The sequence below is a fragment of the Arachis hypogaea genome, chromosome 20 (assembly GCF_003086295.3).
Source record: "Arachis hypogaea cultivar Tifrunner chromosome 20, arahy.Tifrunner.gnm2.J5K5, whole genome shotgun sequence".
Lineage (NCBI taxonomy): Eukaryota > Viridiplantae > Streptophyta > Magnoliopsida > Fabales > Fabaceae > Arachis > Arachis hypogaea.
The window spans coordinates 139,279,248-139,304,227 of record NC_092055.1 but is presented as its reverse complement, the minus strand read 5'-3'; the positions used below and the strand labels follow the sequence as shown (position 1 = coordinate 139,304,227).

The 24,980-nt window shown below is 32.1% G+C and overlaps 1 protein-coding gene across 11 annotated transcripts in view; it reads left to right on the top strand.

Moving 5' to 3' along the window:
- Nucleotides 1-24,980, top strand: part of LOC112782441 (calcium-transporting ATPase 8, plasma membrane-type) — a 34,213-nt gene that overhangs the window by 3,297 nt on the left and 5,936 nt on the right. For 9 of the 11 annotated variants that reach the window (XR_011878900.1, XR_011878901.1, XR_011878902.1 and 6 more), the window contains 21 exons: nucleotides 3,386-3,492; nucleotides 3,584-3,715; nucleotides 5,161-5,250; nucleotides 6,831-6,900; nucleotides 7,128-7,198; nucleotides 7,488-7,571; nucleotides 7,647-7,721; nucleotides 7,815-7,886; nucleotides 8,189-8,272; nucleotides 8,380-8,462; nucleotides 8,556-8,664; nucleotides 8,755-8,810; nucleotides 11,732-11,774; nucleotides 11,854-11,937; nucleotides 12,418-12,555; nucleotides 12,659-12,724; nucleotides 15,415-15,513; nucleotides 16,964-17,074; nucleotides 17,508-17,678; nucleotides 24,458-24,517; nucleotides 24,789-24,953. Coding sequence is in view for 8 of the 11 variants with exons in the window: in XM_029296131.2 (XP_029151964.1) it covers nucleotides 3,386-3,492; nucleotides 3,584-3,715; nucleotides 5,161-5,250; nucleotides 6,831-6,900; nucleotides 7,128-7,198; nucleotides 7,488-7,571; nucleotides 7,647-7,721; nucleotides 7,815-7,886; nucleotides 8,189-8,272; nucleotides 8,380-8,462; nucleotides 8,556-8,664; nucleotides 8,755-8,810; nucleotides 11,732-11,774; nucleotides 11,854-11,937; nucleotides 12,418-12,555; nucleotides 12,659-12,724; nucleotides 15,415-15,513; nucleotides 16,964-17,074; nucleotides 17,508-17,678; nucleotides 24,458-24,517; nucleotides 24,789-24,953 (1,970 nt within the window). In the remaining 3 variants the exon portion in view is untranslated. Of the gene's footprint in view, nucleotides 1-3,385; nucleotides 3,493-3,583; nucleotides 3,716-5,160; nucleotides 5,251-5,633; nucleotides 5,869-6,830; nucleotides 6,901-7,127; nucleotides 7,199-7,487; nucleotides 7,572-7,646; nucleotides 7,722-7,814; nucleotides 7,887-8,188; nucleotides 8,273-8,379; nucleotides 8,463-8,555; nucleotides 8,665-8,754; nucleotides 8,811-11,731; nucleotides 11,775-11,853; nucleotides 11,938-12,417; nucleotides 12,556-12,658; nucleotides 12,725-15,414; nucleotides 15,514-16,963; nucleotides 17,075-17,507; nucleotides 17,679-24,457; nucleotides 24,518-24,788; nucleotides 24,954-24,980 lie in introns of those variants that run through there. The other 2 variants (XM_029296135.2, XM_029296134.2) reach the window with 2 other exon arrangements.

Genomic DNA, 24,980 nt, shown 5'->3' with positions numbered 1-24,980 from the left:
TAAAAGATCAATAATGTATGTTTCTGCATTGGTATCATCCGATTACCGTGAAAATCTGTGTGTAAAACCTCTAGCTTATTTTTTTTGTTTGTTATAATTTGACCTAAAGCATGTTAACGTATTAATGCCGTAATATATATTTGAATTGTATATATTGATCTACAAATTTTCTAGTTTCTCCACTTTCCATGGAAATTTGGATTTCATAGATGAGCATATGTGGAGCTAATATTCAAAAGAATCTCCGAAATTTGATCACCGATTCAATTTGATTCTCTAATTTTCAATTGACATAATTTATACCCTAAAATCTTAAGGCAGGACTCAGATTGGTTCTTTCGTCCAACTTCGTCACCAAAATGATGATGTGGCACCCAAATCTCATCACATGCCTCTCCTTCTTCCTCTTACCATTGCCATCACCACCTCTTCTCTACCAACACTCTCTCTCCTCCAACAAACAACAACATTCACAACCAACAACACCTACACATTTCTACTGCCATAGTTTTAAAGAGCATAACACCTATACTTACCATTCCTTCATGACTGACTGCAAGCAAACAACAAACCATTAAATGTAATATCGTTAGGGACAACACCATGAACCACTATTTGTGAAAAGAGCTGCTATGCTTGCTTACCGTGACCATTCATCGCAATGCCGCAAATAATAACACCCAAAGAAATAACATCCTTATGCACAATCATGTTGAAAATCTTGAACCCCATTATCATGTAAGTACACTTAGCATGAATGTTGAGCAATGCATTTCTAATGTCACCATCAGTCACAAGGTCACACCATCCATTGCCCCAAATTCGAAGTACCGTCAGAAGCATCCTCACTCATTGCAACCATCTTTGTGTTCCTATTAAGAGGGATTTAAAGTGTGGTGTTGTGTTTCTTTTTCTATTTCTCTTCAATTTATTAACGTTAGTGATTGTTAATGTTGTTTGTTAGGGAGGGAGGACGTTGGTAGAGAAAAGATGATGATGGTGATGGTGAGAAAGAGAAGGATCAGATAATAGAAAGGCCTTTCATAAGTGGCGGTGAAAATGTGTGGGTGTTAGTGGGTTGTTAATATTGTTGTTTGTTGGGGGAGGGAGGGTGTTGGTAGAGGGGAGGTGATGATGATGATGGTAAGAGGAAGTAGGAGAGACACGTGGTGAGGTTTGGATGCCACATCATTATTCTAATGATGGAGTTGGACGGAAAGGCCAATCTGAGCCACGCCTTAAAATTTTAGAGTATAAATTGAGTTAATTAAAAATTGGAGGATCAAATTAAGTCGGTGGTCAAATTTTAGGGGTCATTTTGAATATTAACTCTTTGTTTGTTCTCCTTGTCATCATATCATTATCATATCCTTTTTGTAGTTGTCTAGAATAACAAATTCTCGCTGTGCCGCATCAAATACCAATTAGATTTTCTTTGTAATCCGTGGCAACTGGCAACTCTATAAGGTTGGATTTGTTTTTGAAAACAGGATAAAACAAGATATCAAGAATAAGACATAAAAGATAAAGACATAAAAATTTGTATTTTTGTATTCAATTTGGTAAATGGTAATAAACTAAAACAAATTATGAACATCTAATTTATTTTCATTCAAAAAATTTGAGACAAAAAATATAATAATAAAAAATTAACAAGAATAATGACAGAAAAATAAAAAATAAGTTATTTCTTTTATTAGTGTTTCTGTATCTTTCTTATCAAAATAGATACAAAATACACTAATTCAATATTTCTGAACATATTGTTTTTGTCTCTGTCTTTATAAACAAATACAGTCTAATTTACTTTCATATCTATGACTATGAGGTGATGATATAGTGTTTGTATTCCGCATCATAATGATTTTGGTGAAGCTTATTAGAATGAGGGGTGGCAAAGCGGGCCGGCCCGCCCCGCCCCGCATAGGCCCGCCCTATAAACGGGGCGGATCGGCCCGCCCCGCCAACTAAAATGGGTTCAAAATACTAGCCCGCCCCGCTTTATGGTGGATTGGCGGGTTGGCGGGCTAGCCCGCTTCTTTATTTTTTTTAAATAAAATTCATTAAAATTAACCAAAAAATAATAATTAAAAAATCAAATACAAATAAAAAATAGTCAAATTATAATATAATTTTTTTTTAAATTTTTAACTTCAATAAAATTGTTCAAAATAATATTTGTCAATAGAATCATCTTTATTTTAAAAAATAAGTCACATAATTTGAGCATATATACAAAATTATAAAATAAAATAAATAAAGTTAATAACTAAAAGAAGAATAAAAACAAAAAATAAAAAAAAGTGTTTAAAAATTCTATAATTATTAATTTTATAATAATAATCACACTTTTATTTAATAAAAAAAAAGAAAAATAAAAATCTTCGGCCCGGCGGACCGGCCCGCCCCACCCCGCCAAAACCCGCCAATTTGGCGGTGCGGGTTTGGCGGACTTTTTTAATTTGGCGGACTTCAAATCCCAACCCGACCCGCCTTTTTTAGCGGATCGGCCCGACGGGCTCGACCCGTTTTGCCACCCCTAATTAGAATCAAGCGAATTATTTAAAATTTTTACTAACTTCATGAGAACTGGAGTGATGTACATGATATTTTTTCTGTAAAGATTAATATATTCGAATGGTAAATTTTTAAGAATTTATTTATTATTTTATTCTATTTTTTGTGAGTTTTATTGTGATTACACCTAAAATGACTAAGCTGTCTACATTATTAACTATTTAATAGCATGGTTCAAATGACAAAAGTTGTTATTATTTGAAAATATTTGGTAACCAAAGAAAATTAGTTAAAAAAACAGTAAAAAATTATCTTATTTAACATTTATTAATTGTTGCCACAATTAATGAATGCTAAATAAAACAAGTTTTTACTATTTTTTTTGTTTCTCTAGCATTAAGCTACTAATAAGTTGGAAACTCATATGTAGCCAATTTTATGAAAATTTAATTAAATTAATCAAATTATTTAACCGTTCTTAACTATCAATTTCATGTAAAAATGATTGTACGCCAGTATTCACCTACTATTAATCTATTTACAATTGCATTAAAAAAAGTTAATCTTTGTGTTACCGCATTGATAGCAGTGTAGTTTCACATCGATTTGTAATAAAAATAAAAATGAATTGGCTGAAAAAGGAGACAACCACCGGGACATTATTGTAAAGAAGGAGAAGAAGCGGCCATTAGCGACGACTGAGTTGGCTTCGAACAAAATTTTTAGTTAAAAGTCGATGAATGATAACTAATATGTCAAATTATTTAACAATCGTTAACTATATATGAATTTATAACTGTACATGAGTTTACATAGTTAAAAGAGTCCAATGCTTTATTGACGATGATTAATGCTTTTTAACCGTTAGAAACCACAACTCCTCCTCCAACCACTAGCGACTTTGGAATTGGACAAGAACAACTGATTTCGTTATCAACAGAGCAAAGTAGTGCTGCTCTCGAGCTCTATGGAGGGGTAGGTAGTTTGATTATTTATTAGAACCCCTTCCTCTTTGTTTTTCTTAAAGTAGTAATGGTATTGATAATCATATATATTTCTCAACCAGGTTGTAGGGATATCGAATTTGCTGAATACCAGTTTAGAGAAGGGAATTCATGGTGATGAGGCTGATTTATTAAGACGAAGAAGGGCTTTCGGTTCTAACAATTATCCTCGAAGGAGAGGAAAAGGTTTTCTGGTAAATTTTGCCAACAATCAATCATTCAAGTCTTAATACTTCATTGGTCACAGTATGCCATTGTTTATTTACTTTTTTAAATCTTAAAAGCTCCTAAAAATTAATTTGAAAAAACAAACCAAATACTAAAAAATATATATATATATATATATTTTTTTTATTTTTGTTCTTTATTTTTGTAATTAATTTTTTTATTAATATTTTTTCTGTATTATTGGAATAAGCTTAGGATTCGTTTGGATAGGTTTATAAGTTTTTTTTTTTTTTTACTTTTAACTTATGAAAATGTATAGTATTAATGTTTGGTATAATTTTTAAAACTAAATTGCAGTTTTTTAAAAAGAAAAGTCTAGGGGTCAGCAAATTTATTAAATTTTGGCCAGCATATAACCAGCAAAAGAAAAGTGAGTAATTGCACACCAGATGAAATCTCCCACCATTAAAAACATCATGGATGGTTACTTGATGACTACAAATCACAAAAGTTGCTGACCCCCTTAGCACTCCTCTTTTTAAAAAGCTATTTTAGTGTTTATGGAGAAGTTAAAAAAAAAAACGACTTCTCTTGTACTAAAAAGTTTTTTATGAGGAGTGCTAGGGGGCCAGCAGATTATGTGAGTTGTAGCCATCAATTAGCCATCAATAATGTATTTAATGGTGTAAGATTTCATCTAATGGTAGAAAATCACTCATTTTCCTTTTGCTGGCTAAGTACTGGCCAAATTTTAATAAATCTGCTGGCCCCTAGACTTTCCCGTTTTTTATTACTATTCTCTTAAAATAAAAATTTTTTAGAGCTAAAAAACTAAATACGAAATAACTTATTTATAAGTTACTTTTAATATAAGCATTTATTGTTTAAGCTATTTTTTAAAAAGGAGTTTAGTTAAATTATTTACCCAAACTTGACCTAAGAACTAATTAAAATTTATAGATTTTTTTTTATTAAAAATCTCATTATCTTTTTAGAATAATTATCATGACCGTTTAGTTTTTTTTTTTATCTTTTTTAAATATATTAGTTAATTTTATTGTATAAAATTAAAAAAATTAATATTTTTAAATTATTTTTATTTATAAAAATCAAATAAATAATATATTAATAATTAATGTCACATAAATATATTTTTAAAAAAATTATTAATAGAAGAATTAATTAATTTTATAAAATTAAATATTAAAAACTGAAAAGGATATTCTTTATAAAAAAATCTAAAAATCTGACTAATATTTAACTATTAAAAGAAAAATAAACAATTTTACACCATTAAATATAATTTTATATTAGTAAACATATTTATAATAATTAATTAATGACTGTAAATTATAAAATTTGTTGGCCTCTTAACACTTTTATTTTTTATTGAGAGTTTCGTATTCATTTAAAAAAATTACCGGGAGCCGGAATAAATATTCACCAATTTTTTTTTCCTGGCTTTTTACAGATATTTGTATGGGAAGCTTGCAAAGATCCTACCTTGCTTATTTTACTGGTATCTGCAGCGATTTTATTGGCATTAGGGATAAAGTCTAAGGTGAGCGAGATTCGATGAAAAAAGGGATTACGAGCTAGATTTATTGAAATATTTGTATAATGTGTATAATATGAATTAAAAAATAAATATTTAAAATAAAATATTACTAATTTTTTAAACATAATATATTTATATTATTCAGAATAACTATCTGAATACTAGAGATAATAAACATCTAATATTCTACTGAATTGAATATTTTTAAACTTCCATTGTACATATTATACAAATATTCTATTGACTTATTATATTTTCTCGGTCAAAATTTATTGTTTTTATTATTAATTTAATTTTTTTTATTTTAATAATTTAATAATATATTTTATTTTATATTTTTAAATATTAATAATTAATTAATAGTTAAAAACAATAAATCTCATTTTGTATAGTATTTTATTTAACTTCTTCCTACTGTGTATGAAAAACTTCACCTTCTCTGCTCCCTCACTCTGAGTCACACCTCTTCCTTCTCTGTTCAAAAGAGATTCTATTGCTTCAAGCTTTCGAGCTCGTTGTTCGATGAATTACATCGAATGCCCCGCCAATTTTGGTTGGGTAAAGGCAAATCCAAAGGGGAGGGGCTGAGAGCTATGAACTTGCCCTTGCTCGCTGAACAAGGTTGGCGCTTCATGAAGAACACCCATCCCCTGGTTTCACAATGTTTACAAAGGAAACTACTTCCTGAACGATGATTGCAAATCGTTCAAGTCTTAATACTTTTTTTGGTTACATGTCACATGATTTAACATTTAAGCATCACTCGGTACCAAATATTCTGACAATTTAAATTAGTGAGACATGTTAAGTAGAATAATTCATGTATCATTTCTCCTTATTAAAGTTTGCTCATTATTCTTGTATATATGATGTTTGCAATTATTCTTGAAATGAGAATGTTTTGTGCTCATTGTGCATTTGGAGTAACATTTTCTATTGCCTGCCTAATTGTCTATTAATTTTTCGATTGGAAACCTAGTTGTCATCATGACTTGCTAATCTTTGTTGAAATGCATGAAATAAGCTTATGACTTTAGATACTTAAATGTTCTTAAATCTTTCATGTCTTCTATGGTAGAAACTTTATTTAACATCAAAATTTTTTAGTAGACTGATCAATGTCTTTTCTGACCTTACTATTTGAAAAAGTATATTAATTTTGTATATTAATCTTGTATAATAGCTTTGTTAATATTCTCAAAATCTTTCATTTCATCTTTGCAAACTTTTTCTTGAGATATTGAAGACCATGAAATTTTTTATCCAAAGCTTAGAGTGATTTGATAATTGACTTTTGGTGTGCACATAGAAAAAGATTCCGAACTTGGTCCTATTGTTATCTAAAATATCTGATTGTTGCATATTTTAATTGTATTCATTAATTTGTACCATCAATCAATTCTTCCCATTTTCTCTTTCTTTTTAGCAATGAAGTTCGAACCTAGGATCTCGTACATATTACCCAAATCCTTCACCACTGAACTAATCCTAGTGGCTTTGATTTTCGTCTTTCTTATTCTTTTGTTTGTGAATCTAGACCTTTAGTAATCGGAAGTCGATTCAGCATTAATTTGCTATTGCAGGGTGTCAAGGAAGGATGGTACGATGGGGGAAGCATAGCTTTTGCTGCTTTTATTGTCATTGTAGTTACAGGTATTTTATTTTGTCTTTGTAAAGGTGCACAATGGATATAGATTTGGTTTAGTTGTTTACACTTTTGATTCACAATTTACCATTTGATATGAAGCAGACAGTATCACAAGTTCTATCCACTTTGTCTATACTTGTTGAGGCTATTATAATTAATAATTATAAATTTAGTTATTTTTGGTTTGTAGTGCTTGTGCTTGTCAATTTGTTTCATTTGCCTTTCATTGCAGCCATGAGTGAATACAGGCAGTATGTTCAATTTCACGACACAAATGAAAAGAAGAGAAATATACACCTAGAGGTTTAACTAATTTATATGTCAAATGTGGCTTTGTTAAATTTATTATTTTTGTATTATATATCAACAATGCTACGTGTATACTAAAATTAGCTACCAAAATCAGCCATTAGTATGAAATTCATGTTGAAATACAAATACACATTGAAAATAAATTAAACCACATATGTATTTATACACAAATACATTGGTGGCTGATTTTGGTGTACAAATAGCATTTTTGTATATATATACATGCATATTCTTCCCATCATGTTTCCAACCTTTTAAACTTGTATTTGGGTTTGAGAAGGTGATTAGAGGCGGGAGAAGGATTAAGATCTCAATTTATGATATTGTCGTTGGCGATGTTATACCCCTTAATACTGGTGACCAGGTACAACAACTCTTTTCTTTTATAATTTTTGCTTGCCAAAATGTTGATGATTGCTTGTGTGCTATTTAATTTTAGGTCCCAGCTGATGGAATTCTAATCACTCCTCACCTTGCAATTGATGAATCAAGCATTCATGGGGAGAGCACAGTTGTAACTATTTAAATTCAGTGCTATCTCTTGTGGATACCAAATTATTTATTTTATTCTCATTTAACCACTTTTTGGTGTTTCTTTTATCTCAAGGTTCATAAAAATTCTAGGGCCCCTTTCTTGATGTCTGGATGTAAAGTTGACGATGGTAGTGGCACTATGCTGGTAATTATTTAGTCTTGTTCTACGAAAAAACATGGTCGATTTGAATAATAGATGTTCTCTTGACTTTCATTTTTTAGTTTTATTGCCATGGTTTTGATGAATACATACAGTAGTTTTCACTTTTCACATGATTCTTTGGGCTAAATCACAATTTGTACAAGTTCCACAAGACTAGAAATGCACAATTGTTGGGGAAGTGTTTCCCAACTTTATTCGTATCAAATTGTTATTTGATTTTTTATTTATTTTGTATTTATTGATCAAATGCAGTAATTTGCTATCTCTCTTTTCTGTTCTTTTAGGTAATAGGTGTTGGCATTAATACTGAGTGGGGTTTACAAATGGCTATTTCTTCAGATGACCCAATTGAAGAAACACCTTTGCAGGTCTTCTTTGCTGTGATTTCTCAGTTTCGTTTTAGAGATGATTTTTGAGTTATTTTGTTTCTTAATATTGTACATTATATATTTTCTTTCATCTTTTCCCAATATAGGCTCGTCTAAATGGTGTAGCCACCTTGTTTGGTATTGTTGGTCTCTCTGTCACAGCCGTTATTCTGACGGTACTGCTGGCCAGGTCATTAGTTATTGGTTTTATGGTTTATGCTTTTGTGGGATAAAATTATAGCTTTTATTATACTTGCCTTCTGAAATGGTAATTTTTTAGCAGATACTTCACTGGCCATACCAGAAACTTAGATGGGAATGTTCAATTTATAGCGGGCAAGACTAGAACTGTTGATGCTATACATGGAGCAGTTAGCATAGTAACAATTGCGGTATGTGCCTCGAATTAGTGCGATAGCCTGCTTATGGAGTTACATTTTGCGTATCTCTATATTAGTGATTATATGCCAATGAATATTTAGGTCACCAGTATAGTGGTTGCAGTACCTGACAGCCTCCCATTAACAGTCAACTTCGCGTAAGTTTACTCTCTATATTCACTATCAAAAGCTTTTTACTCAAACTTTTCTTTTTTTTTTTTTTTCCTATTTCAAAACTTACCATTGATTGAAAAGTATATATATTATAGATCACATCTATAATATATAATATTTATTTTAATCCGATATTGTTTAATAAACTTTATATATATACTTTTTTTTTTAAAAACAAAATTATGTATAAATAATCCATATGATAATAGTTTGATTGATAGATTTGATATTTTATAGTACGTTATTGAAGGTGAAAGAGTCTATGTTTGCCTGTTTTGTTGCCATCCTTGATAGGCAATTACTTTCTATATAGTTTTAGGGATAGAGATAACTTAATAAGCAAGAAAACAAAAGCATAATGAGTACTGAGTAGGATAACACAATCAGATAACTCAAAAAATTATAACTGGGATATGGATTATAGGTAATATGGTGTTGCTAGCGTAGTTGTTAGTATCATCTGATTCTCAATACGAATGCCACGAATTGATCCAATTTGATATCTTGACGATACAGAAACAAGATTGAATTGGACATGTCAATGAATCGCAAACTAATAGTTAGAATTTGTCCGATTCTGTATCATTGTTATGATTCACCGGTCTGAACGATACAAAGATAAAATGGTCTGTTTTTTTTGTCTTCTTCCCCCAAGCACCCCGACAATCATTTTGTCTCGTCGTGATTGGTGGTCGCAACTGCTACTGTTGGCTGATTTGATGTACTAAGGGTCTCTATACAGCACGATTCTAAGATCTTACATGCAAGCTGGGAATGATTGATATCCATTCACTAGCTTGTGGGGGAGTGTTGTAACATAAGGATTAATGAGTTGTAAAACAGTTCATACTTCACTTACATGCACCACATCCACTTGCATATACAAACAACAAGTAAATCACAGTTTAGTGAATTTACCTCATCCACTTGCACAACTAACACAATACAGTGTACCTCTTAAACAACTCAATATGAGTTGTAATGAGCTGTTTTTGTCCCTAAATTGTGCCTATAAATAAAACTATGTATAATGTAACTTTGTATATAATTGAATTAACATTTTTTTCCTTCAATAACCTACGAGCCTAGAAGAACAAGAACGAGAAGAAGCAAGCATAACTATTTTAACACTAGTAGCAACCACTGATCATCCTCCAAAACTAGCCACAAGACATATACAAACATGTAATTTCGCCAATATTGAGTTTGAAAGCTTTGAGGAAGGAGCAAAGCAAGAAATATGGAGAAATGCAATGGAAGAAAAAATCAAGATGATTGAGAAGAATAACATATGAGAGCTGGTTGATTGCCCTCTAAATAAAATGTCATTGAAGTCAAGGTGTATAAAACCAAGCTCAACCTAAATGGAGCTATTCATAAGCATAAGATATGGCTCATAGCAAAAGGATATACACACATTCCTAGGATAAATTATACAGGGACATTTGCTCTGATAGCTCACCTAGATACAATAAGGCACTTATTGCACTAGCAGCAAGAAGATATATTGGCTTGATGTGAAATCGACATTTCTAATAAATGGAGACTTGAAAGAAGTATATGTGGACCAATCACAATGGTTTTTTGAAGAAGGGAACGCAAGGTGCTAAGATTGAAGAAAACACAAGGTGCTAAGATTAAGAACGCAAGGGAATGCATCCAAAATTTGCTGCAAAGATTCAAGATGAGGAATTGCAAACCAATGGCTACTCCTCTAGTTCATAACGAGAAATTAAAAAAGATGGATTTGGAGAGGTAAATGCTTCACTGTGTAGAAGTCTTATTGGAAGCCTTCTATATCTAATTGTCACACGACCAGACATTATGTACGCATTAAATTTATTGTCAATATTCATGCAAAAGCCAAGTCAGAAGCACTATGGAGGTTCTATGGCATTTACTATAGATCTAATGAATACTCAAATCTACTTGGATACAGACATTGGTTAGGTAGGATCAATTGACGACATGAAGAGTACTTCTAGAAAGGCGTTCATACTAGAATCCGGAGTGATCTCTTGGGCATAAAAGAAACAAGATACTGTGACTCAATCATCTGCTGAAATTGAGTATGTTGCCATAGCAAATGCTCGAAGTCAAGCAATATGGTTAAGGAAAATATTTGAAGACATGCAAGATCCAACAACTATGTTGTGCGATTGTAAATCAATAATAGCAATGGCAAACAATCCAGATCATCAGAAGAAAACACATAACTATCAAGTATCATTTCATACTAGAAGCTATATCAAACAAGAATTAAGTATTGCAACACAAATGAGTAATTGGCTGATATTTTCACCAAGACACTACCCAAATTTGTAGAAATCTCTAGATTTATAATGAGTTTGTTTGGCAAAAATAAATATCTAGATATTACTATAGAGAAATCTAGAAACTAAATAAATAAATCAAGAACTAGAAATATCTGAGATATTATTTAGGAAAAATTATCTGGAAATTAATAGAACAAATGTTAGATTAGAAAATTCTAGTTAAATGAGTCATCCCAGAACTCATTTGTTCAGGTTACAACAATACAAATCACTCTTGGGTCATTGGAGCATTTGCATCTCCTTGTCAATAATAGACTATATTTAATTTCTCTAATCCATTCATCAAACTATCATTACTTTATTCTCCATCCTTGATAAATAATTCAAGTCTATAACACATTAAACCAACTTCAAACTATTTTATAAAACTAACGAGTGCCTTGATTGATAGCCTTACTAAGAGATTGCGCATGCCTCATCTTATGAGTTGGGCTCACTTAGTTTCAAGAACTGTGCATTTGAATCTATAATGTATTGTGTTTTTATTTATATGTGCTTTTGGATCTATAGCTCTTCATGTTTCTCTCATTTGATTTTATTTATTCACTTATTTCTTAACTTTATTTTAGGTTAGCCTTCTCATTAAGGAAACTGATGGCATCTAAGATTTTGGTATGCTAGTCTTTGGGCTTCAACTGGATTTTCCCTTTCCATTTGTGAAAATATATTAATCTAGAACATTTGCTTGTAGGTGAGGAAGCTTTTTGCTTGCGAGATGATGGGCTCTGCCACAGTTATTTGTAGTGACAAGAGTGGCACATTGACTATGAATCAGGCATGTCATGCAATCTTTGAACCTTTGAATTGAGTTCTCTCTCTCTCTCACACACACAAATATGTTGGAGAGCACTTCCTGAAATGTTTTTCAATTTTAATGGTTGAGTATGTAGGTGCATATATGATGCGGTGGTTAACTTTGATGGTATATTAGAGCTTTGAGGGAAGGGGGGGGGGGGGGGGGCTATTAGAGCTTTGAGAGAGAATTGGGGGGGGGGGGGGGAGACAAAACCATGTCTCTATGGCACTGTGCTTTTTACGCAATTGTTGTTGTTGTATTTAGATGGAACATGTCAAATTTTGGAAGGCGCTTTGACATGCTAATCTGTTTTTATTAAGGATCTCTTGTTCTACACGTTCTTTAAGAATCCTTATATTCATGTTAATAATTTTTTTCTTGTTATCTAAAAAAAAAATAAAAATTAAATATGAAAATCTTTATAAAAAAAAAATATTCTATTACCTAACTTTTTAATAGATGATTGTGGTTGAGGCATATGCTGGTGGTAGAAAAATTGATCCTCCTAGCAACGGGTTAAGAATCTCTCCCAAGCTCCAATCGTTGCTCATTGAAGGTGTTGCACAAAACACTAATGGCAATGTTTACTTACCTGAGGTATGCTTGAATTATTTAACATTTTGTTCTGCCCCCTTGCATATGGGTAAAAGTAGATGGGGTTTAACGTAAAATTCATTTTGAATAATTTTATTCTTAATAGGGTTGCACTGGTATTGAGATTTCTGGATCACCAACAGAAAAGGCAATTTTACATTGGGGAGTACAGGTCTATTCTTATTTCCTAAAGTTCATCTTTACGTTGAATGTTTTATTTTTTGTTGGGGAATTTCTTTGGTGAAGAGTAAAGTTGGGTGAAGAGTAAAGTTCATCTTCACCATCGTGTATTACCCTTTTTGTTGGAAACTGATGTGCTTGCAAATACTCGTAAATGTTACTCAAGTAAGTAGGTATAGAAGGTTTAAGAACGTATGAGAATATTGCCGTAGGTATATTTATTTAGGAAACGAGTTCTTTATAAATGTTGAAATATGAGAAGAGATATTATTGCTAGATAATAGTAGTTAAGCAGGTACTCTACGTTTATTACTCTCCTCTCTTTATATGTTTGTTCATCTCTCTTGTAACACAACAATTCACGCAAATCAGTTATAATCTTTTTTTCTTTTGGCTAATTATTCTATTATTTCCATTAAGTAACCATAAATCTTAACAATAACTTAATAGGTTTATATATAGAATAAGTTGAGAAATAACTACGGCAATAACTTGCAACTAATAGGGTACAAATATATCAATATTATTTTCTTTGTTTCATGCAATCTTTCAAGCTAGAGCATATAACAACAATAATGCTTCAAGATTATGAAAAAAATATGTTAAGTATAATGTTCTCATGGATATTTCATAAAAGCATCTGCTAGTTAATAATTCAAATTAGTAGATTATCAAAAAATAATTTATTAGAACAACTTCTTCATGAATATAACACTCGCATCTGTTGATAATGATTGAGATGAGAAACTTGCCTATCTTCATTACCTATAATGATTGCATAGCCTAAATAAGCCAACAGGCACATTTATTAGGAGCGATATGATGGTTAGATGGTCATCCTACAAGCTTGAATAATACTGCTAAACTTTCCCACAAAACAAATTATTTAAGTCCATTAGAATAAGTATGTTGTATTGTGCTAAGTAATCAAAACTTCCCTTAAGCAAAAATTCCATGTTATGAAGCCAAGCACAGAATGCCATTGAGCACACCATCAAGCATAGCATATAAAGAAGTTACTTAGCGTACAAGCAAGCAATTTCGTTTTGGTATTAAAACTGATTTAACAGATTCAGTTAGTTCCATAACATGCAAGCTGTATTGGGCTTATAACTAACTCTTAGTATATATGCTGCATATGTAACACTGAAAAGTAACAATTGAGGTTTCAACTTACAATCAATATTCATCACAGATTTCATCTCTTGCTTTCTCTCCTCACCTTCTACTTCTTCCTTTCTTACGTCAAGAACTTACTCTTCTTCAAACTCAAATACCATGTAAACCTCGTATAGTTCATGTAAAATGCATGTATAATATCAAGGCCATGATGGAAGGCAACAATAGAAAGACAATGAAAAATTGAAACTTTTGGCCTTAGGGAGAAAGTATTAGAATATATAGTTATTAAGACTACAAATTTGTGTATATTCTTTAGCAACCAAACGAGTCTTAAGATAATCAATTTGACCATGGGGTCAAATATTAATAGCATATTCCCAAGAAGTCCAATAGTTGAAAAATGGTTTATTTCCATCCTGGATGATCAGGTGCCCCATGAACGTTTCTAGACATGAAAATGGATGATAGTGGTAGTTCAAAATAGGTGTCAAGAAGTTTGTACTTTGTAGTAAAGCTATTTGGAGGAGAAGGACATGCATGATACTCTTAGATTTCCTTGGTAGTGAAAGACAACATTTTGAGTGATACCCTAATTTGAGTGGTAATTTCCATCCCAAGGGAAAAAAGAAAAGTGCTTTAGTTTCCCAAGTTCTTTGTATTTCAAATTCAGTTGCTAGTGTCTCCTTTAGCAGTTGTTTCTCAATTGAGCTATCACCCGATATAGTAATTGATGTCATCAACATACACAAAAGTATAATAAGTTTTCTTCCAAGTCTATGTTTGAATACGAATGTATGGAACTTGTTTTGTTTTGACACATGAAAATGTGATATCCAGTTGTGGCTTAACTATAGACAAACTTGAGCATGTTAAATTGTGTATTCACACTATATAATGTTTTTCACACTAGATTTAATTTTTTGGTTGTGTTTTCGATAGTTTAAGAAAATAGGAAAAAAACTTAGCCGTTAATAAGCAGCATCTATCACTTATAGATGTTCAGTTTTGTATGTACATAGGAGAATTGATCAGTTTCTAGTTGAAAGGCCTTAGGAATGAATAGAACTGGTGATTTTGTTGATGTTAAATTTGGATGATGATTAGAATGCCTTCACGGTTTGGGAATATCCTAATCAACAGGTATTTGAACACAACAGCAATGCAATATTTAATTAGTAGGTTGTACGGTAAATATTGAGAAAGTGACGAACACCAAGAGGTTATCTCAGAGTTGGAATTTCAGCCTAGGAGAAAAGCTTGGTCTTTCTAGCCTATGATGAAGTATAGCAAAATAAAGGCAGTATCGAAGTTGCCATGATGCCTTAAGGAAGGTTTAAAAGAACTTTAGATGAAGCATATGAAAGTAATTTACATTTGTTTTTTTCTTTTAATTTATTTAGAACTCAATAAACTAGCAATTTGTATGTGCATTCTTGCACACACCCAAAAAAAAAAGGTTCATGCAAGGCAATTAATCCAATAACTTATATTTTAAAAGTTGCCAGAGAATCATTATATAAATTTTTGTTAATGTTCTTATTTCTTAAACGCAAATATTAGATTGGGATGGATTTCGAGGCTGCCAGATCAGAGTCTTCAATTATTCACATGTTTCCTTTCAATGCAGAGAAAAAACGTGGCGGAGTTGCAATACAGAAGGTATGTTCTCATTGATATTTTAATTCCGTTATATAGATATTTTGTTGTTAAATGGCAATGCATTATTATATAATTCATTCCTATACTGTGTATATATGGATTTGAGATTGTAATTAAGTACTCTTATTTTAACATCTCTTAGTATGTATTGTCCATATTGTTTTACTCCCAGCAGAACTTAAACGTAACTCCATAACATATTAATAACGGGAAACTCAACATTAAATTAATCATCTTTTTCTCCATTTTATGTCACGTTATAAGATAGTTATTTTTCTTTGTACTTTTTAGGACTTGTTTGGGTAGCATTCTAGAAAAAGATCTTTTATAAAAGTAAAAGTGATTTTATGTTTGGATATCTCATGTAAAAAGATCTTTTTATTTATCAATTATATTTGGGTAAAATAAGATAAAAGTACTTTTTTATTCATTTATTATGGGAAAAACATTTTTTTTAAAGAAAAAAGATCTTTTAAAAAAAGATGTAAATTGTAACTTCTCAAAAAAGATGTTTTTTTTTTTTTTTTTTTCTGGTGCTTTTACTTTTACTATTAAAAATTTACCAAACACACTAAAAATTAAAAAAAAAATCTTTTTTTTATCGATTTAATGGCACTCAAACAAGCACTTAGTCTTTAATTTGTGAAAGTATATGGCTTTTGAGTCTGTTTAGGTAACAATCTTCTCTTTTATGAAGTGTTTGAGACATGAACCAATTATCAGAAAGAAATGTTATGAAATGATCTATCATGCACGCTGATTAATATGTTAATGGGTATCATTATGCTAGTATCATGTAATGATGTATTTTCACTTATGATATATAATGAGTATAATTAGATTTAGCCAAATGAATAAAAAAAGAATTAGATAATAGATACTAAAAAAATAATAGTATAAATAGAGATAAGTATTGATGTAATGAGTATAATTGGGTTGGGTTTAATTATTAGAGATAGAATTAGATAATAGATATTAGGTTTAATTATTTTTTCAGTTTTTATGGTTTTACCAAATTTATAAATTAAGTTCCTATATTTTAAAACCTTTCAACTGAGTCCCTACACCGTTTTTAATTTTGTAATTAGGTCCTTTTCGTGTAAAACACATTAGAGTTAAAGGAATCTCCAAATTAAAAGTACTCACAATTAAGGACCTAATTAGATCTTTGGCCACATATTTTTGAGAATGAATATTCTGTTAGCTTAACGTTTTTTACACTAAAAGGATCTGATTATAAAATTAAAAACAGTGTAAGGACTCAATTGAAAGTTTTAAAAGTATAGGGACTTAATTACAAATTTAGTAAAACTATAGGGGCTAGCAAAGTAATTAAACCTAGATATTATCAAAAATAGTATAAAGAAAAAAAGTATTGTAATACTAAGGGTGAATATGTGATTTGTAGAATGTCTCAAGACATCTCTACTAATCTTATTCTTATTTATAGGCTGACCATGAAATCCACATACATTGGAAAGGTGCTGCTGAGATAATTCTTGCTCGTTGTACATGGTACTTGGATACAAATGACCATTTGATGGAGATGAATGAAGAGAAGGTATGCCAAAGTTGTTACATATAAGATCATTGGTATAAAAGGTATGATATTATAATACCATTAAATCATAGTGTATATGTTTTATATGCATTGCTAGGGATTGGGAAACTTGCAATGAATGTTATACAAGCAATAGGAAAGTAATTCTATGTAGTATTCAAGGTTAAAAATTTGAGAGAGAAAAAATTGATGAGTTATTCATATAAGAAAGGAGTTGAATGTTTATTTATCTATCTCGACACTCTTTTTCAGTAGAAATAATCTTAGCCAAATGTATAATCTTCTCCCATATCCAATGGATATAATTCAGCAAATTGATTTCTGAAGCAAAACAGACAATAGTGTGGATTATTCGAATAACTCAACCATTAACAACTCATTTGATTAATATAGAGAAAGTCACCATAGTGATTTCTTTTTTTCTGTTTTGTAGATGGCATTTTTCAATCAAATTATTGAAGACATGGCTGCTAAAAGTCTTCGTTGTGTTGCTATTGCATATCGACCATGGAAAAAGGAGGACATTCCAGTCAATGAAGAACAATGGGCTCACTCGTCTATACTAGAAGATGATCTTATTTTGCTTGCTATTGTTGGTATAAAGGTATGTATGTGCTCCAATCACTTATATGCCATTGTAATGTTCGTTCAATTGTTTATCTTTAAATATGATTTTCTCATGGTTTTGCTTCTATTTAATTTCAAATTGTACCTTCAAAAATTTTGGAAATTTGATTCTATTTAATCTATGATTGATTTAACTAAATTAGGATAATTATATTCTATCTCTGTGTTAATGATAATAATAATTAAAATTAAAATTTTTATGAATTGATCCTAATTATTATATTTCTTATACTTTACAACTAATTATAATTAATTTTATGGACATATAAGTGAAAATATAGGATATTACGTACGCTAATTGAGATTTAAAAATCCTAGTTGATTTGTATGTAATTGTTTTAATGATTTAAGAGATATGAGATAATCGGTTTAAGTTATTAGTTTTACAAAATTGCTATGTGCACGTCAAAATCAGCCACCATGTATTTGTGTATAAATACATGTTTAGTTTAACTAATTTTTAATGTGTATGTTGTATTTCAATGTGTATTTTACATTGGTGGCTAATTTTGAGATGCCCCGTATGGTTGTTAATTTTTAAATTATTATCTAAATCTGATAGGAAATTTAGTATCACGAGTAATTTAAGTTGCTTTAGAGCAGTCCCGATTAACTATACATAACTCGTACAAATACGACGACTTAAGCATAATTTCTGAGATTGCTCGAAATTACTACAAAAAGCCCTTGAACGTAAGAGCATTGGCAACCTTATTTTTTACTCCAGAATTATGTTTAACAACAAAAATTGAAGTGTTTGAATGTATTATATTATAAAATGTACAGGGAATCAGCCTCTTTATAGAGGAATTACAGAAATAGAAATAACTAGAAAATAGGAAAGAAGGAAAAAATACTAGCCTAAAATAAAGGAAAGATTTCTAATCATAAAATCCCTAAAATTAAGCTAAACCCAAAAAGGAAAAGATTTATAATTAATTCTATTTACATAAGATTCATAAAAGGAATTAGGAATCTGATTTTGATTTGATTTAGTCAACACTCCCCCTCAAGCTGGCTTGAAGATATCATTCATTGACAGCTTGCTTATTATGCTATCAAAAGTCTTCTTGGGTAATCCTTTAGTTAGAATATCTGCTAATTGTTCCGTGGTTGGAACATATGAGATGCAAATCTGTCCTCTCTCAATCTTTTCCCTGATAAAATGCTTGTCAACTTCAACATGTTTAGTTCTATCATGCAACACTGGATTATGAGAAATGGAAATTGCAGATTTGTTGTCACAATACAACCGCATTGGTGGAGAAATGGAAACTTTTAGTTCTCGTAGAATTTTCTCTACCCATATTGCTTCACATATTCCATGAGCCACTGCTCTAAACTCAGCTTCTGCACTACTTCGTGCCACAACATTCTGTTTTTTACTCCTCCAACTAACCAGGTTTCCGCCAACAAAAGTACAATACCCAGATGTTGACCTTCTATCCATGACATTCCCAGCCCAATCTGCATCTGTATAAGCTTCTACTTGAAGATGTCCATGCTTTTTATAGAGTAACCCTTTCCCAGGCGACCCTTTCAAGTACCTTAGGATTCTAAAGACAGCATCCATGTGTTCTTGACCAGGTGAATGCATAAACTGGCTTACCATGCTCACAGCAAAGGCTATATCCGGACGTGTATGAGATAAATAGATTAGCCTCCCTACCAACCGCTGATATCTCCCTTTGTCCATTACATTTTCTGGTTCAGCTGGCTTCAATTTTAAGTTAGGCTCTATAGGTGTTTCAGCAGCTTTACAACCAAGTAATCCCGTCTCTTTTAAAAGATCTAGGATGTACTTTCGTTGGTTCATAAAAATGTCTTCCTTAGACCTTGCAAATTCAATTCCAAGGAAGTATTTTAATGAGCCAAGTTCTTTGATTTCAAATGCTTTGGCAAGCTTCTCCTTCAAGTCTTTTAGCTCCAAAAAATCATCACCTGTCAGAATAATGTCATCCACATATACAATTAAGATGGCAGTTTTATTAGCTGCTGAATGCTTATAGAAAAGTGTATGGTCAGCTTGGCTTTGAGTATAACCAAGTCCCTTCACCACCATTCCAAGTCGTTCAAACCAAGCTCTTGGGGATTGTTTCAATCCATAGAGAGATTTCTTTAATTTGCACACTTTATTCCTCCCTAGTTCAGCTTCAAATCCAGGTGGAAGTTTCATGAACACCTCTTCCTCTAGTTCCCCATTCAGGAAAGCATTCTTTATATCCAATTGGTGTAAAGGCCAATTGTAATTCGCAGCAAGAGATAAGAGAATCCGCACAGAACTGAGTTTGGCAACTGGAGCAAAAGTCTCTCGATAGTCTACTCCATAGGTTTGTGTATATCCCCTAGCTACTAACCTAGCCTTATACCTCTCTATGCTTCCATCAGCATTGCATTTGATGGTAAAAACCCACCTGCAGCCAACCAATTTTGTATTCTGTGGCAGATCTACAATCTCCCAAGTTTCATTTTTCTTGAGTGCATGCCACTCTTCCATTACTGCTAATTTCCAGTTGGGATCATCTAGTGCTTCCTCTATGTTCCTAGGCTCAAACAGATTTGTAATTTTAGAAGTAAAAGCTCGATGTTTTTGAGAGAGATTTTGGTAAGAGACATAATTGGAAATAGGATGGTTGGTGCTGGTTTTAAGTACCTTTTTGGTGCAGGTTCTGGTTTCTTTCCTAAGGGCTATTGGCAAATTATTATTAGAAGTGACAATTTCAGATTTACCTGGAAGTTCCTGAAGTACTACAGTTGGGCCGTCTTCCGGGTTTTCAAATTGGGTTGGTACAGAGATGATGGGCTGGTCTCTAGTCTTCTTGGGATATTTCCGAACATAACACCGAAGCTCCTTTTCTTGTGGTATTTCTTTTCCTGTTTGGATTCCAACTAATTCTGGCACAATTTCAGAATTGGTTTTCACATCTTGTTTTGCAATTGTTTTAGAATTTACTTGATTAGTGAAAGTTGTATCCTCAATATGTAAGATAGGAGTAGGTAAAGGTTCATGCAAAAAATTTTCTTCCCTTAGACTCTCCCCTTGAAGAGAATTTTTTTGAAAAAAGGTTTCATGTTCCAAAAAAGTAACATCCATACTTACATGAAATTTCTTGGTGTGTGGATTGAAACATTTATAACCCTTTTGACTTGGGGAATAGCCAATAAAAATGCATTTTTCTGCCCTTGGATCAAGTTTACTTCGATATGAAGGTGTATGTAAAAACACAGTACAACCAAATACTTTTAAAGGTAAGTCAGAATGCAATCTACATGCTGGAAAATTCTTTTTGAAAGTATCCAACGGTGTGCAGTAATTTAACACACGTGTGGGCATTCGATTTATGAGATAGGCTGCTGTTAGAACAGCATCTCCCCATAAATACTTTGGAACATTACCCTCAAACATAATGGCACGTGCTACTTCAAGAAGGTGTTTATTCTTCCTTTCAGCAATGCCATTTTGTTGGGGTGTATTGGGGCATGTAGATTGATGTTGAATACCTTTCTTTTGAAGAAATTCACCAAGATTTTTATTAAAGTATTCAGTGCCATTATCACTTCTTAATATTGAAATTTTTGTGTCAAATTGTGTTTCTACCATTGTTGAAAAATACTGAAAAATTTTAGAAACCTCAGATTTTTCATGCATGAGATAGATCCAACATAGTCGTGTGTGGTCATCAATAAAAGTTACAAACCATTTTTTTCCAAATTGAGTTGTTATTTTCGATGGACCCCATACATCACTATGAATCAAGTGGAAAGGTTTAGATGCATGATAAGGTTGAGAGTAATAAGGAACTCTATGACTCTTTGAACGAATACAACTTTCACATTTAAGTAAGGAAGAATCAATATTTTTAAACAAACTTGGAAACAAGTGTTTGAGATATGGAAAACTAGGGTGTCCTAGTCTATTGTGCCAGAGAATTATTTGGTCCTTTATAGGCATAGAACTTATACCACTAAATCCTTGAGCTATTTTATCCTCCGAAATATCCTCAAAGTGATAAAGCCCATCCATCATCTTAGCACTGCCAATCATCTTCCCCGAAGTCCGGTCCTGAAAAATACCATGAGTGTCAAAGAATGTCACAGCACAATTGGAATCCTTGCAGATTTTACTAATAGAGAGAAGATTACAAGAAAGCTTTGGTACATGTAGGACATTTCTTAGGTCAATGTTTTTGGACAGTTTAATTGTACCTTTTCCAGCAATAGATGAAAAACTACCATCAGCAACTCTAATTTTTTCATTTTCAAAGCAAGGAGAATAAGTTTTAAATAAAGAGGAGAGGCTGGTCATATGGTCAGATGCACCTGAATCGACAATCCATGGTGCATTCAAGTTTGAGGTGCAGTTAAGGGACATAGGAATACTAAAATTACCTGTTTGAGCCAAAGAACCACTAGGAGTACTAGACACAGAATTGGAATTTAACAGCCTTATGAGCTGCTCAACCTGTTCCTTACTCAATGATGATTTTTCAGCCTCATGAACAGTTGGGGTAGAGCGTATTTTGAGACCAGGTTTGCTGCCTTTAAGGTGTGCTGGTTTTCCATGAATCTTCCAGCAGGTTTCTCGGGTGTGACGAGGTTTATTGCAGTGGTCACACCAAAGATTGGAGGGGTGCTTCTGATTTGATGAACTTTTAAGTGCAGCAGGTGCCACTAAAAGTGCATTAGACTCCAAAGAGGTCTGTTCAGTCTTGCCTTTTCCCATCATCACAGCTCTACGAGTTTCCTCTCTTCTAACTTCAGCAAATACTTCTCCAATTGAGGGTAGGATTGCTCTTCCAATAATTCTGCCACGAACTTCATCTAGCTCCACGTTGAGGCCTGCAAGAAACTGGAATATCCTCCCTTCTTCCACTGTTTGTTGGTGGTGTTTGGCATCAGCGGCTGAATTCCACTTGTAGTTATTAAAGTGGTCAAGATCCTGCCACACCCGCTTCAATGTGTGGAAATATTTGGTGACATTGTCACCCCCTTGTTGAATTTCTCTAGCTTTTAGAGTAAGTTCATAAATCTGGGATTTATTCCCAAGATCAGAGTACATCTCCTTGACACTATCCCACAATTCTTTAGCTGTGGTATAGTACATGTAGTTACTGCTGATATCCTCCTCCATTGAGTTCACCAGCCATGTCATCACCATGGAATTTTCGGTATCCCACACATGATATTGTGAGTCAGTGATGTTAGGCTGGCTTCGCTCACCGGTGAGATATCCAATCTTCCCTCTTCCACGGATATACATCTGAACTGATTGAGACCACCTAAGGTAGTTTGACCCATTGAGTCGAAATGTGGTGATCTGAACTGAATGGGAGTCACCACTAACTAATATCCGTTGCTCAGATTTTAAATCTGATGGAGTAGGAGTGGTGTTCTCCTTCTGTTCAGGATTAATGACTGAGGAACTGTCAGCCATAGCTATAAATCAGAGGCACAGTGCAGAGATCCTGCTCTGATACCAAATTGAAGTGTTTGAATGTATTATATTATAAAATGTACAGGGAATCAGCCTCTTTATAGAGGAATTACAGAAATAGAAATAACTAGAAAATAGGAAAGAAGGAAAAAATACTAGCCTAAAATAAAGGAAAGATTTCTAATCATAAAATCCCTAAAATTAAGCTAAACCCAAAAAGGAAAAGATTTATAATTAATTCTATTTACATAAGATTCATAAAAGGAATTAGGAATCTGATTTTGATTTGATTTAGTCAACAACAAATTTAAATTGTTGAAGAAATTCAAGCAATTTAGCATATATATCTAGGATTATTTGACTTCTTTTAATGATCAAAATAAACTCATGCCGAAGCAAATAATATTGCCAAAATCCTAACAAGTGCATAAAATTCCTTATCATAAAGTAGAATATAAGTAGAATACTTTTGTTAATTTCACTAAAAAAGCAACTTGATGACTATCTTAGCTCAGAACATTGTCATTTTGCCACTACCTAATCCTGAGGAATCACAAGAGACTTCAAAAATTTTAGAGGAAAAGAAAGTTTCAAAACCGGTGCTTCGGATATTCGATTTTTAATATTTTCAAAAGCTTTAGCAATCGGAGAAAGGAGAAAGAGGAGACACGATAGAAATAAAGCCTTTAATGAATGTCCGATAAAAAGAAGTTGAATCCTCGAGATGTATTAAGAGACATGGTCTCAAAAGATAAGTGAGGTTAATGTTCTGAAATTAAATTCTAAAGTATACAACCCTAGCTTATATAAAACCTTCAAATTATAAGCCCTTCTTAGACTTTCTGATGTGGGAGTTCTAGGTTATATAGTTTTAGGTTTAAAAAACATAAATTATGTTGGATGTTGGACTTCTAAATAAAATGTATAAGTAATAGGAAATACACATAAAACTTAAGAAACTATACATGTAATGCATCATATAGTTAGTACTTAGGAAGCTATCGGGAATAGTTATTTCATCTATAAAAAATGTTAGGGGGCCAACATTTTTTATTAATATTAGTCAATACTTTGGGCTAATACTTTATTTTTATATTAATAGAGTATAGAGTTTAGAATTTACTAATTTGCTCTTTAATGTTTAGAGTTTGTCAAATATTGACGAAAAATGATAAATTTTGTTGGTCATCTATTTAGCCTATTTGACAAATAACTCGTACAAACGTTATGTGTACAGACTTAACAAAGAATTTAACCAATCAATTATTGTAGTTTGATAGCATTTGTTTCAATCCTTAATCATATTTGTGTTTGAAATGCAGGATCCTTGTCGACCTGGAATAAAAACTACAGTGCAGCTTTGCCAAAATGCTGGGGTTAAGGTATTGCATACCTTACAATTTGGAACATGTTTGGTGTATGTTAAGATACTAAATTTTATTTAACATTTCCATTCAGCTGTAAATGTTTAGTTATCATTTTCTAGTTAAAATGATGTTATAAGGCAAAAGATCCGCACATGGTGACAAGAAGTTGCGCTTGTCCTGTGGACTTCTTTTTTATTTCCAATGTAATCCTTTTTGTTTTCTCTCCCCTTCATATTCTTTTTTGGTTTATCTTTTATTTATTCACTTATTTTAAAATTAATTGTAGGTGATAATGTTCACTGGTGACAACATCAATACTGCCAAAGCAATTGCTTTGGAATGTGGAATACTATCTTCCTTTGATAATGCTATAGAACCATGTGTCATTGAGGGAAGAGAATTCCGTGCCTTAACAGATGAACAAAGAGAAGAGATAGCTGAAAAAATAGTTGTAATGATTTAGCTATGACAAACCTTG